A 14,739-nucleotide genomic window follows, 5' to 3' on the forward strand; every position below is an offset into this window, starting at 1 on the left:
TCAACCGTATCAAAGGCCTTCTGTAGGTCTAACATGACCATGCCACAGAAATTACCCTTATCCACCTATTTTTTTATGAAATCCGAAACAGTAAACATGAATCTGTAGAATGATATTTACGGAAGCCAGACTGGAACTCATAAAGTAGGTTTTGTGAAGATATAAAGTATTTGTCAATCTGTTCAAAAATGATCTTTTCGATTATCTTTGACAGACTACTCAGAATAGAGACAGGTCTATAATAGGAGAGGGGAACCATACCCACGGGGGTCAGGACCTCCTCAACAGAAGAGAACCTACGCCCCGAGGGCATCCTTGCAGAGCAGGGCCCTGGAGGTGGCCCTGGAGGTGGCCTGGGGTATGGGGCTGAGGTACCTCAGGTGACGCCCTACCCAAGCTTCACCACATCACCCCCTTCAGGACTCCAGCGCCCACAGGCCTCTCCTCTTCTCTCCGAGGCCCAGCAGAACCTCCAACACACTATTATCATGATGACTGATACTGCCTTCCAGCATGAGCCTCGACCCTCAGTGGACTCAGACTATCACTACCTCTCACTGGCACTCTGTCACTTAGACGTACTCTCTCCGTAGAATACTGTTAATACTTCATCATCATTGTGTGTTTATCGTCTCTAAGCACAGAGGAGCACAGGAAGCATTGTACAGCTAGTTATACAAGGAGGACTTTGCATGGGAAAATTCTACCTGAAACTTTTGAACATTTTGAATAAATATATATTCCTTATGCCTTGAGACAAAGAAAGGAATCAGCATCATATCTTTCTTTGTTTAAATTCTTTAATCAGTGTGCAGAACATTGATAAACAAGACTTTGAGTCCTTTTTGCACACTGTCTGCACAAAACAAAACAGTTTGTTTTTACAAACGGACGTAACCTGGGCCTATATTATTTGCAAGTCAAAAGCTTTCAAAAATATGGCAAAAATGGCACATCAACCAAAGCAACAAAAAGAAACGATTCACCAATCAGTGGCAGAAATGAGTCGCTGGGCAAATTCACCAAACATGAGAACGACAGCAATGCATTGTGGGACAGGTTGCCAGCATAAAAGGACCAGTGCTTTACCAATTTCAACATTGGTTGTTACTCCTGTGAGTGGTTCACTGTTAACCATCAGTGGGACGACATGTGGGACATGAGTAAGGGGAGTCTAGTTAAACACGTCTTTGATCGGAAAGTCATAAGATAACAATGTATATCTGTCTTTCATGGTGTATGTTGTTATTCTTATATTGGTTAACAGAAGTGAATGATAGCTATTCCGAGTATAAGTCCTATGTTTCACATTCTCCATCAGAATACTGGATCATGGAGTTGAAGTCATGACCGACCACATGGATAACAAGCAATGTCTGAGAGAGCTTCAAATGCACACTTACTTCAACCATGCCTCTACCCACACAATACAGGAGCGCTTTTCTCTGCAGTCATGTTTATTTCATCACATTTTCATGAGAGCAATGGACTAGAAAGGAACGTGTTCTCTGTCTCCTGCTGTTGGACCCTCACACTCAGCAGGACCTTTTGATGTGAACGCATTATGATGTGAACGCATTATGATGTGGACGCATTATGATGTGAACGCATTATGATGTGGACGCATTATGATGTGAACGCATTATGATGTGAACGCCTTATGATGTGGACACCTTATGATGTGGACGCTTTATGTCTGACATCACACAGCAGAACGGTATGATGTGAAAGGGTTGTCAAAGAAACAAAACATCCAAATGATTCCACCTCATCAATCAATCAATCAATCAATAAATAAATAAATACATAAATAAAAACAGCAATTATTAAATAGATATTGTTTGATTGAAATAAATAAATAAATAAATAAATTAACAGTATGTACATTATCATGACAAGCGTTTTTTTTTTCTGAAAAAACTGCTGTTGGTCAAAAGACACACAGCTAACTGTGTCCAGCATTTTGCAGTACACAATAAATATTATTCATCCATTACAGTTACAAGTAGTGCCAGTGTTATCCTGTAAACCGACTCCTGGTGTGGGAACCAGAACAGGACCAGGAATGTGGGGATATGGGGGGCTGGTGTCAACAGTATGGTGCACTCACCCCGCCAGAGGAAAGAGAGCGCAAGCAGAGGCTAAAAGAGGCTAGGAGGCTAAAAGAGGCTAGGGGATAAAAGAGGTTAGGAGGCTAAAAGAGGCTAGGGGATAAAAGAGGTTAGAAGGCTAAAATAGGCTAGGTTGATAAAAGAGGCTAGGGGCTAAAAGAGGCTAGGGGGCTAGGTTAGCTGAAATATGGGGAATGCCAAAGAGGAGTGCATGTGTTTGAGCCACAATGGGTTATCAACTACGACTCAGGGACTGAGGGGGCTGGGACCTAGATGTGTATGTGCCTAGGTGTGTATGTGCCTAGGTGTGTATGTGCCTAGGTGTGTGTGCATGTGTGTGTGTGTGTGTGTGTGTGTGTGTGTGTGTGTGTGTGTGTTTGCGTGCTTGCATGTGTGCTTATTAGTATTTCCCAATGTTGCCCTCACTCTTACAGAACCGGAGTATCAGTAACAGTCCATCAGAAAGATCATTCCACCTTTGTTGAACTAGTGTTGTTCAGTTGGTTTAATATGCTTGCTCAGGCCTGCCTTATTGGTGTCACGTGATAGACGGTCCGCAGGGGAGCTCATAACGTTAGTCAGAGGTCATTCTGGGGTCATATCCACCACCTTGATGAAGGTCCACCTGCCCCACTGAACAAACAGTTTGCTTATGATTGTTAACGTGTGGTTGTGCCTTTGAAAGTAAAGAGCAGCTTGAGGGATGAGCTGCTGTGAGCTGCCAGCACAGGAGGGCCGTGTTTAAAGCCTACGAGTGACAAGGGCTGCACACAGAACCCTCCACAATGTCATGAGTCATGGGTGTGTGTACTGGCATAAAAACAAATGTTCCTTGTGTTAATTAAACAGTTATATAGAACCAGGAACTATCACCAATCCAAAATATTTGTCATTTTAACATAGGAAAATAACTTGTATGTTGGCTAAAAAAAGACCCCCACAATATTATTATATTCACTATGAGTCGCTAAATATTCATCTGAAACCTAATTATTGATTACAAAAACCTTACTGTCATGTTTTTGACACATGCCACATATGGCTAAAAGTGGCCCTTTGGTCTCCAAACTCTGGAGCCCTGTCAGCCTCCGGACTCTACTGGGGGACAGAGGGCATCCTGGGGGTTGTAGTTTCTTGACTTGCACATTGTCTCCTTTAAAAGTCGTATCCCTTTCTTAGTAAAACAAAACAAAATTTTAAATTAAAGAGAACAACAAGGCTTCTCTGGACATCAAAATAATATTGATATATATGTTGAAGGATTAAACAAAAGATAAAGTATATTCAAGACAAGTGAATAAAGCGTGCAACTCTTTTGAATTTGATATAGACATAGAAATGAACAAAGTAAAACCTGGTGGCGGATTCCACAGAACGGGAGTCAGCCTTCGTAGGGCCAGGAGAAGACGAGGAGGAAAGAAGTTCTGTCCATGCTCTTTGCATCACGTTAACCCATTCATTATTATCTGATCCTGATTCAGCTGCTCTTTGGTTCTCAAGAACAGCTGTCAGAACCTCAAGCTCCCTCCAATAATCTACAGCATCACAACGCTCTCTCTCTCTGGGCATCACGACTCCACGTAGAGAGAGGTCACCTTCTGAGAAAAATAATAGGAACAATATAACACCAAGTAATGGAGATATCAATGAGAGTACTAATTATCTGGAGAAGTAACATCTGTTTCATTTGTCACATAACATTATGTCTGCAGTAGGCTGTAGTAGTCTATGAACATAGTTTTGTGGTGTCTTTTCGAAAGTCTTCCATTCTGCCTTTGCTGGTGCTATGTCCATGCCATGTTCAGCACCAAACCATTCTTTAGTATTGGAAACATTGCAGGAAAACACACTTCAGTCAATTAGAAAAGCTCTCCTCCAGCTTTCCATATCCCTTTGTAAACGTTTCATTTTCTTCTTAAAAAAAAAATCAAGTCAGGCAAGAATGCCACGCCAAGGATCTCCATCTTCCTCTGGCGCCCCCTAGCAGCGCCGCCAGATCATAACATCCATCACATCCCACCAGGAAAAGGCGTTGCAGCCTTCGGCTTCTTCCATCACCTGTCACTCTGCCCGGCTGCAAGTCCACTTGATGATGAGGGGGGGGTACTTTCAATGAGAGGCAAGAAAATAACGAGGAGGAGGAGGAGGTGGTAGGGAGTTCAAGTGTGGTTGGTGTGGTTGGTCTCTCTTTGTGGTGTTCCTCAGGGGGGGACCCCTACTCGATCACCATGCAGTGGGGCAGGTGCTGGGAGTAGTACTTGAAGAGCTCCGCAGTGGCCCCGGGACAGTTGGTGAGCTCCAGCTCCTCCAGGTCCTGCAGCTGGATCAGCCCGGAGAGACCTGTGGTGGTCAGCAGGGGGCAGCCTGGGGACAACATCACAAGCCCCATCAGCCTACTGGGACATGGCCCTTTAACACTGTCTGCACAAGGTGAGCCCCATCAGCCTACTGGGACATGGCCCTTTAACACTGCACCTCAGCCTCTGGCAGTTCCATCTAACACGACCCGCCCTAAACTAAGACACACGGTTCATAACACTAAACTAATACACACATGTATATACATAACAACATATAAACATAATACCATGAAATATAAATGCAGGATTTTGTTGACATCCTCACTTGGCCTTGAGGCCAAAGCAACACTTGAACAGTGTTTTCTTTACAATAAGTCTGTCTCTGAGTGCTTATTGCTTATTGGTGCTTAGGGATCTGCTGCCAAAAAGGGTCTTAGGTATTTCTCATAAAACAAGGGAACCCCCTGTCTCTCTGTAGAGAGAGGAGCCATCAGACTCCTAAAAGAGACATTCAACTATCTTCTAGTGAAATAACTACTTCATAACCTGTATGGAGAAGGGTGTAGATGATTCATTTATAAAACATAAGAGTCACTGAATGTGATACAGTACCTGCGAGGGATAGGAGACGAAGACTTCTCATTCCAAACAAATGCTGGAGCCCAAAGTCTTGAACCTGAACACAGGCACACAAAATCAGAATGAAAGGATCTTTAAGTGTGGGCCTGTACTGGGGGCCCAAGACCCTGGTGAACGGCAGTATATCGAGAAGAACGTGAGGCCTACTAGAGCTGAGGCCTACTAGAGGTGAGGCCTACTAGAGCTGAGGGCTACTGGAGCTGAGGCCTACTGGAGGTGAGGCCTACTGGAGCTGAGGCCTACTGGAGGTGAGGCCTACTGGAGGTGATACTGGAGCTGAGGCCTACTGGAGCTGAGGCCTACTGGAGGTGAGGCATACTGGAGGTGAGGCCTACTGGAGCTGAGGCCTACTGGAGGTGAGGCCTACTGGAGGTGATACTGGAGCTGAGGCCTACTGGAGCTGAGGCCTACTGGAGGTGAGGCATACTGGAGGTGAGGCCTACTGGAGCTGAGGCCTACTGGAGGTGATACTGGAGATTAGGCCTACTGGGGGTGATACAGGAGATTAGGCCTACTGGAGCTGAGGCCTACTGGAGCTGAGGCCTACTGGAGGTGATACTGGAGCTGAGGCCTACTGGAGCTGAGGCCTACTGGAGGTGAGGCCTACTGGAGCTGAGGCCTACTGGAGGTGATACTGGAGGTGAGGCCTACTGGAGGTGAGGTCTACTGGAGGTGATACTGGAGATTAGGCCTACTGGAGGTGAGGCCTACTGGAGGTGATACTGGAGATTAGGCCTACTGGAAGTGAGGCCTACTGGAGGCCTACTGGAGGTGAGGCCTACTGGAGGTGATACTGGAGATTAGGCCTACTGGAGGTGATACTGGAGATTAGGCCTACTGGAGGTGAGGCCTACTGGGGGTGATACTGGAGATTAGGCCTACTGGAGGTGATACTGGAGATTAGGCCTACTGGAGGTGAGGCCTACTGGAGGTGAGGCCTACTGGGGGTGATACTGGAGATTAGGTCTACTGGAGGTGATACTGGAGGTGAGGCCTACTAGAGGTGATACTGGAGATTAGGCCTATTGGAGGTGAGGCCTACTGGAGGTGAGGCCTACTAGAGGTGAGGCCTACTGGAGGTGATACTGGAGGTGAGGCCTACTGGAGGTAAGGAAGCCTAATACACATATTAACGTTTGTAGCTTAACTTTAAAGAGCACATTTATTGTAACGATTTCTCTTTGAGTAGGCTAGGCTACACACCTATAAACAGCAGGAGCATACAACTGTGTGTGAATGTGTGTGTGTGTGTGTGTGTGTGTGTGTGTGTGTGTGTGTGTGTGTGTGTGTGTGTGTGTGTGTGTGTGTGTGTGAGTGTGTGTGTGAGTGTGTGTGTGTGTGTGTGTGTGTGTGTGTGTGTGTGTGTGTGTGTGTGTGTGTGTGTGTGTGTGTGTGCGTGCTGCTGGGTCACCTGACAACACCAGCGCAGGTAGAGGCTCCTGAGTGTGGACATGGTGGACAGGTAGCCCAGCCCGGTGTCGGTGATCCTCACACACCTACACAGAGAAACACACATCACCATGGTTACAAAGAACAACCATCACATGTTGTCCCTGACATCATTAAGTGGCTTTCTACTGCTCTTCCCTCCTCTCTCCTCCCCTCTCCTCCTCTCTCCTCTTCTCTCCTCATCTATCCTCCTCTCTCCTCCCCTCTCCTCCTCTCTCCTCCTCTCTCCTCCCCTCTCCTCATCTATCCTCCTCTCTCCTCCTCTCTCCTCCCCTCTCCTCCTCTCTCCTCATCTATCCTCCTCTCTCCTCCTCTCTCCTCTTCTCTCCTCTCTCCTCATCCCTCCTCTCTCCTCTATCTCCTCTTCTCTCCTCTTCTCTCACCCCAGCATGTGTAACGGTCTACATTTGGTTTAATTATGCATGTGCAGAATATCTGGAAGCCTATCCTGCGGATGTTCTGAGGGGGCTGGTCCACCCAGATAGATAGTACACTATGGACGCTTCTGAGGGTCATACCAAGAACATGTTAGGTTCTGCTTTTAAATATTTGCAAAACATTTCAATTTTCAACAAGTCTTACAAATGATTACAAATGATTATTACGCAATCAAAGACCTTGTGTGTGTGTGCGTGTGTGCGTGCGTGCATGCATGCGCGCGTGTGTGTGTGTGTGTGTGTGTGTGTGTGTGTGTGTGTGTGTGTGTGTGTGTGTGACATATCCTTCAAAGAACATGCATATACGATAACACACACCTGTCCAGGACCAGCTCCTCCAGCTTGTGCAGGTCGCAGGCAATGTACTCCAGGGCCATGTCGGTGACCCGCGGGCACCAGGACAGGTCCAGGCTCCGCAGCTTGCGCAGGTTCTCCGCCACCAGCTCCACGCCGTCGTCTGTGATCTTGGAGCAGCCAGAGAGGCTGAGGGCGGTGAGGTTGGGGAGGCTGTGCACCATGTTGACCACGCCGTGGTTGGTGATCTCCCAGCATGAGTGCAGCCGCAGGGTGTGGGTGGTGTAGCCCTGGAGCAGGAGAGGACTTCATTATAGACTGGTATAGACCTCCTATAGACTGGTATAGACCTCCTATAGACTGGTATAGACCTGTGGGTGGTGTAGCCCTGGAGCAGGAGAGGACTTCATTAGTCTCTTCATTAAGACACAAACCATATTCAATACAAAGACACCGCTGGTAGAGACCTCCTATAGACTGGTATAGACCTCCTATAGACTGGTATAGACCTCCTATAGACTGGTATAGACCTCCTATAGACTGGTACAGAGGACCTCCTATAGACTGGTACAGAGGACCTCCACTCATATAGCGGTCACCTGTTTGGCGATGAAGTAGACCATGGCTGTGTCTGTGACGTGGTAGGGTTAGGGTTAGGGTTAGGGTTAGGAGGTTAGGGTTAGGGTTAGGAGGTTAGGGGTAGGGTTAGGGTTAGGGTCCAGCGGTGAAGTAGGCCATGGCTGTGTCTGTGACGTGGTAGGGTTAGGGTTAGGGTTAGGTTAGGGTTAGGAGGTTAGGGTTAGGGTTAGGAGGTTAGGGGTAGGGTTAGGGTTAGGATTAGGGTTAGGTTAGGGTTAGGTTTAGGAGGTTAGGGTTAGGGTTAGGAGGTTAGGGGTAGGGTTAGGGTTAGGATTAGGGTTAGGTTAGGGTTAGGTTTAGGAGGTTAGGGGTAGGGTTAGGAGGTTAGGGGTAGGGTTAGGGTTAGGGTTAGGTTAGCGGTAGGGTTAGGAGGTTAGGGGTAGGGTTAGGAGGTTAGGGGTAGGGTTAGGAGGTTAGGGGTAGGGTTAGGGTTAGGGTCCAGCGGTCACCTGTTTGGCGGTGAAGTAGGCCATGGCTGTGTCTGTGACGTGGTAGGCCTGCAGGCTGAGCTCCGACAGGTTGGGGAGGAGCTGGGAGATGGCGGCGATGGCGTCATCTGCCACGTTGATGCAGTCGCTGACGCTGAGCGAGGTGAGGCGGGCGTTGAGGCTGGACCAGAGGCCGGCCTCCGTGAAATCATTGCAGCCCGACAGCTCCAGGTGCATGAGACCCTGCATCTGCTCCAGCATCACCTGGGGCCACACAGAGCACTGAGTGGCCTGCACACTTTACACTATCTGTTTACAATTCTGCTGATGTCCTGTACTTTCTGCTTTTAAACCCCATCTTAACATGATCATCATCATACACATGTTCGCTTTGCTTCCTGTTCGCTTCCTGTTCATTTGCATTCACTTCCTGTTCCCTTCCTGTTCACTTTGCGTTTGCTTCCTGTTCACTTCCTGTTAACTTCCTGTTCACTTTGCGTTTGCTTCCTGTTCACTTTGCGTTTGCTTCCTGTTCGCTTCCTGTTTTCTTATTATGATTATGGTTGTGGTTTTGTTTTATAAACCACATTTCTAAATTGTATCTGTTAAACACGGTGTTAAACTGTTAAACTGCGGACAAAATGTCTCATTATTATCATTATTATTGCTACAGTTTGTCTTTGTGTAACCGTTGGTTTTACAGTGTAGGAACATATATCCTGGTGCCTAGAAATATTTGCTAACAATATCAGTGTTCCCAATGGCAACCATGGACTAATCACATGTGAAGGCGTGAAAAACATTCTCATTCATTTTTTTATCAAATTGGAAAGCGTTGATAAGCACTTAAAAAATAAATAACCACGACAAGTAGATGCACCCACTTTGACCATTACTGTAAGAAGCAAAAGATGTTATGTGAGAGCCATAAATATACCAATATACAAAGCACAAATAACACAAAGAAATATATAGCATTCATTAGACCGTTTGTAAGGTAGGGTGACCAGACGTCCCCGGTGTCCGGGGACAGTCGCCGTTTTCAGTGACCCGTCCCTGGCTACTGCTGTCCCCGGAAATGTCCCCGGTTTTCACTGTGACTGAAAGATCCGACATTGGAATAAAGGAAAAAATGTAGTAGAAAAAAAAGTAGTTGCGCACCGTATCCGTACCTCCGTACCTCCCCCCCGCCCGCAAACCCGTAACCCCCCCCCCGTCAACAATCCCGTCCGCAATAAGAGAGAAACTGCTTTGAGAACAGTAAGGGCAGTGTCCCAATTTTTGTTTTTCTATGACAAGAACAGAGCTGCCAGCTCTCACGGTTTCACCGTGTGACACACGTTTTTGCCTGCTTTTTTGCCTACACTCGCACACGCCACACATCCACTTTCTCACGGCAAAAAAATAAAAACACACGTCCATCCACCCCCCCCGTCAACAATCCCAATCGCCCCCCCCCCACAGTCAACATTTACACCTGCGGACCCTGCTATAAGGTATGTATTACAAGATTCTACAGAATCTCACGCCAGCGAAAACCCAGAAGTTGGGAGCCCTGCAAAAACACTACATGAGGTTTTTACACCGCTGAATCGAAAATGTCCCCGGATTTTGTCTCAGAAATCTGGTCACCTTATTGTAAGTAACAGTGAATTTTGTCTCATATCTGATTCCAATCTCATTTGATTAAAATCGGTTCAAATACTTCATATTTGTGGAATGTCTGCTTCTGAACTGGATCATGGAACATGTGAACATTAAGGTCATGCTTGTGTCCCCTCACCTCCAGGCCGGCGTCGGTGATGGTGGAGCGCTTCAGGCTGACGGAGCGCACGCCCTTCTTGGACAGGGGGTAGTTGTCGATGAACTCGCAGATGTCCAGGTCGGACACGCCCACCAGGCAGAAGGCCTGGAAGCCACGCAGGGCAAAGGCCTGCAGGCTGACGAACTCCTTGTCCCCGCTGGGCTGCAGGGCGTACAGCTCCTTGGCGTGCAGGATGGGCATCACGCCCTCCCAGAACTTGGGCTGGTAGAGCACCTTACGCCACGTCTTGCAGACCTGCGCCAGTGCGCACTTCTCGGCCGTGGTGAAGTACCACAGCAGCCGGTTCAGCAGCTTCTCGTCCAGCACCAGCTGGCGCTCCACCGGCAGCAGGGGCTTGGGCAGCGTGAGGGGGGGCAGCTGCAGCGGCCGCAGGGACGGCTTCAGGGCCAGCGGGGGCTTGCCCGCCTCCAGGCCGTTGGGGCCCATCAGCAGGCCGGCCCCCAGACCAGGGTGGGGCCCGCAGCCGCCCTGGGGGCCCAGGCCGGCCTCCAGGTGGAGGAGGGGGTGGGGGTGGTGGTGCAGGTGGTGGTGATGGTGGTAGGGCAGCGGGGAGGGCGGGGGGGGGAGGATAGAGGGAACGGAGGCAGAGGAAGACTGGCACAGGCGGTTCTTGGCGGCGGGCGTGCCCTTGGTGATGCTGGCGCTGAGCATGCCGTTGGGCTGGGCAGGGGGCAGCTTCACCATGCCGTTACGAGTCACGCACGGAGACTTGAGCTCGCCGGGAGCGGACATATTCAACATCTGGAGCCTGGAGCGAGACACAGCAAACCTGCATCATTGATCCAGCAAGTGCTATAAATACACAATTTGCTTGTATCTTACATCATTAAGACCTTCAAAACATGACATGATCAACCAATAATATCTTTGGAATTCACTGGTGTTTACAACAGTACATTGAACAGCGTAACATCCCTGATGGCTGAGTGGGCTGAGATGTTGGAACCATATCATTTACATGCTGCCCTTTGGGGAATTGGCTGTGGGAGATGTAGAGGATGTCTTCCCGGTATTTGGGAAGCCTCATAGATATGTGTGGGACCGATCATGAGTTCAGTAAAAACAAGTTCCTTCCTAAACAGCTACAGTCAACTCTTGTACTCAATGATTGAGCTGTCCTTGCCTTGTTTGACTTTTGAGATTGCTATTCCAGCAAAAAAAGTGGGTTTCCTCTTAATTACTAATTTCTCACAATAGGAACATTACAAAAACGTAATATGCAGTGATTCTGAGACAGAACACCACTTGTTGTCATCTGGGAATGACATTAATATCTGATACTTATGGTTTATCCACTGAAGACTTTCAAAAACTTGTACATGCCTTTATCACTAGTAAGCTTGATTACTGCAATGGTCTCCCTACAGGTCTCCCAAAAAAAACTCTAAGGCAACTACAGCTTGTTCAGAATGCTGCTGCTAGAGTTCTAACAAAGACCAAAAAATTTGAACACATTACACCAATTATTAAATTGTTACATTGGTTCCCTGTATGTCAGAGAATTGATTTTAAAATGATGTTGCTAACCTACATGGTTTAGGACCAAAATATTTTACTCATATGCTTCCACTACATAAGCCTTCTAGACCACTAAGATCTTCTGAGACCAATCTGTTAATTGTCCCCAGAGTGAACACGAAACAAGGGAAAGCAGGATTTAGCTACCATGCAACAAATAGCTGGAATAAACTCCCTGAGGATTTAAGACTTGCCCCAACTCTGACAGCTTTTAAAACAAGACTGAAGACTTTCATGTTTGCTTTAGCTTTCTGCTAAATCTTAAATCTACAATGCTTTTTTAAGTTGCTATCTATTTTTATTTTATTACTTATTACTCTATTACTTTTCTATCTATTTTACTCATTTTTTTCTTTTACTTATGTATTATTTTCTTTTTATTGTATGACTGTTTATATGTGAAGCACTTTGAGTCTGCCTTGTGTATGAAAAGTGCTATATAAATAAAGTTGCCTTGCCTTGCCTTATGTTACAGACATACTCTCCTACTCTCTTGTAACTACTGCATCAATGTCATCATGTGACGAGTAGCGGCAACAGCATTCAAGTTTAGCCGCAGCAAGGTAAAATACTCCACAACAGTTAACTAGGATTGTAGGCTGTATAACTCCTTTATGACCCCTCCTATTACACCTCCATTCAGGACTCCTCAAAAGCCACACCCCATAAACACATGAACACGTGACTAGCATGCTAGCTTTGCTTGCTAGCTTTGGCAATAACTCTGCCGAGCCTTTAGAAGACTCCGCTCATGTGCAATGAGGTCAGGGGCAGAGTGCACTCACCAGCTCTCTTCAAAACAAACTTGCTTTGTGCGAGGAGATCCGCAGTCACCCGCATTTATAACATTTTCAATGAAAGAATATAAAGATAGCCAAATGGCTTTGAACTCCTGGGGAGAAATCGACAAAAGCTGGAGAGCGATGAGAATGCCTAATGTGCAGGCTTTTGTCGCACGGCGGATGTATGGGTTGTTATTCTGCTGTATTTGTACCTTGTTTTGATGTGCTTTACATTGCATGGTTTACATTGCATGCAATGGGGCCATAGATTCTTTAACCTGTTTTCACATTAAGCCTTTTAGGATATACTTGTATATTGTGTTGAAAATGTCATGTTTGGTTTTACTTGCATGTTTGTGTATTGTGTTGGAACAGTTTTATTGTTGTTCTTGGTTTTACTATTGGAATATTCTCTTTAAGTTAACATGTTAATATGTTCCAGTCGCTGGGACCGCGACTGATAGTTCTATGATAGTCATGTTATTATAACTCTAGTTCTATGATAGTCATGTTATATTATAACTCTAGTTATATTAAAGTTACGTTATGACTGTAGTTCTATCATAGTTATGTTATGACTGTAGTTCTATCATAGTTATGTTATGACTCTAGTTCTATCATAGTTATGTTATGACTCTAGTTATATGATAGTCATGTTATTATAACTAGTTCTATGATAGTTATGTTATGACTCTAGTTCTATGATAGTCATGTTAACATAACTCTAGATCAATGATAGTTATGTTATGACTCTAGAGCAGTGTTTCCCAAACTTTTTTTCTGGGGACCCAGAAATTACAAACCATTGCGACCCAATTCAAAATAGTACAGTACTATCAAAAACATGCTTCTTCTTCTTCTGTTTTTTTAAATGATCATGCCGAACAGGTAGGCTTGTGTTTAAGGGCAAATCAAACAGTCAATCAATCAAATTCGAACAGTCAACATTAATCAATTTGTTAACAACATAAGATAAGATAAAACTTTATTAATCCCATGGGGGAGAAATTCGGGTGTTTCAGCAGTAAGAAGAAAGACAGTCAAGAAACTGTAGAGATGGATGCCAAAATAGTGCCAAAGTATTTCTGTATTTTTATTTTTTTATTTTTTTTTATTTACATTTATTTGGCAACCCAATTAAAAACTCCCGGACCCAGTCTTTGGGAAAGACTGCAAGTCTAGAGTACGACTGACGGGCTTCTCACGTGGACTTAACATTTCAGCAATGCACCAATCAACATGGGCCCCGCCCCAATTAACCACAGCACCGTGTATATAAAGCGGTGCACAGCAGCACTCGTCCTCCTGCTATTCTTTCAGCATTTGGAGGGAACAGCAGGTGGGTTATAATAACACAACTATCATAGAAGTAGAGTTATAATAACATGACTATCATAGAACTAGTTATAATAAAGTCACAAATAACTGAGTCACAAAGACCTAAGTCACCAAGAACTGAGTCACAAAGACTTAAGTCACAAAGACATAAGTTCCAAAGACGTCAGTCACAGGTGTGTGGAGGCGTGTCTCAGGTGTGGCAGCAGGAGCTGCAACACAAGCTGCTTACAAGCTGGTTCATGACACAGGACACATCAGATTCAGTAAGCCAAGGATAAGGATTCTAACACAACAGATAAATCAATTCTAAACTATCCTAAGAACACGTAAAACGCCGATCAAGAGACTAGAGCGAGTCTGTAACCTCAGACTCCACCCACAGCTGAAATTTAGGATTTTAGTTTTCATGAAACCGCTTCCATCAACTCTTCTAGATGAAGAGCCACTTCCATTCCAGTGAAGCGCTCCAGTTCTGCGGCCAGCGGTGGATCTCTTCTCATCTTTGAGATGGTTAAGCTTCTCAGACACCTTAATGGCTCAATCAGACCAAAGCAGGCATTGAGGAATAAACGCTGGTTCAACCTCTGAATGAGCGCAGTGACCGGTAGGCCAGAAGGGCCTATCACAGGCCTGGGACCGGTAGACCTCCAGAAGGGCCTATCACAGGCCTGGGACCGGTAGGCCTCCAGAAGCCACTGATTAGTTTTAGTTTTTAAATGTATAAATTGCTGTTGGATGTTAAGAGAATTTCACCAAATATGACAAAGAATGCTTCTGAAATAGATTGCCTACCCTTTCTTTAATAAGAGGCAGTATCTATCAGTCACTCCTGACCATGTTGTAGAGCAATAAGCAGGGTAGATGATACTCTGCCAGAGGATGCTTTAGTGTCTGATCACACTGAGGCAGCCTGCATTGTTCAATAGTCGTGTCATCAGGTTCAACCCATGCATGTATAATAGGTTCAGCCTTGTACCGC

General features: G+C 45.9%; 1 protein-coding gene across 1 annotated transcript; it reads right to left on the reverse strand.

The window, feature by feature from the left end:
• Window positions 1-4,326: 4,326 nt before the first annotated feature.
• Window positions 4,327-10,863, reverse strand: fbxl16 (F-box and leucine-rich repeat protein 16; the record flags this gene model as incomplete). The annotated part of the gene is made up of 6 exons (XM_084469323.1): window positions 4,327-4,475; window positions 5,024-5,087; window positions 6,462-6,546; window positions 7,255-7,520; window positions 8,319-8,561; window positions 10,081-10,863. 6 exons carry the CDS (start codon window positions 10,861-10,863, stop codon window positions 4,327-4,329), a joined length of 1,590 nt encoding a protein of 529 aa, XP_084325449.1.
• Between the last annotated feature and the right edge of the window lie 3,876 nt (window positions 10,864-14,739).

Source organism: Micromesistius poutassou (assembly GCF_964030765.1).
Source record: "Micromesistius poutassou genome assembly, chromosome: 1".
NCBI classification, from domain to species: domain Eukaryota; kingdom Metazoa; phylum Chordata; class Actinopteri; order Gadiformes; family Gadidae; genus Micromesistius; species Micromesistius poutassou.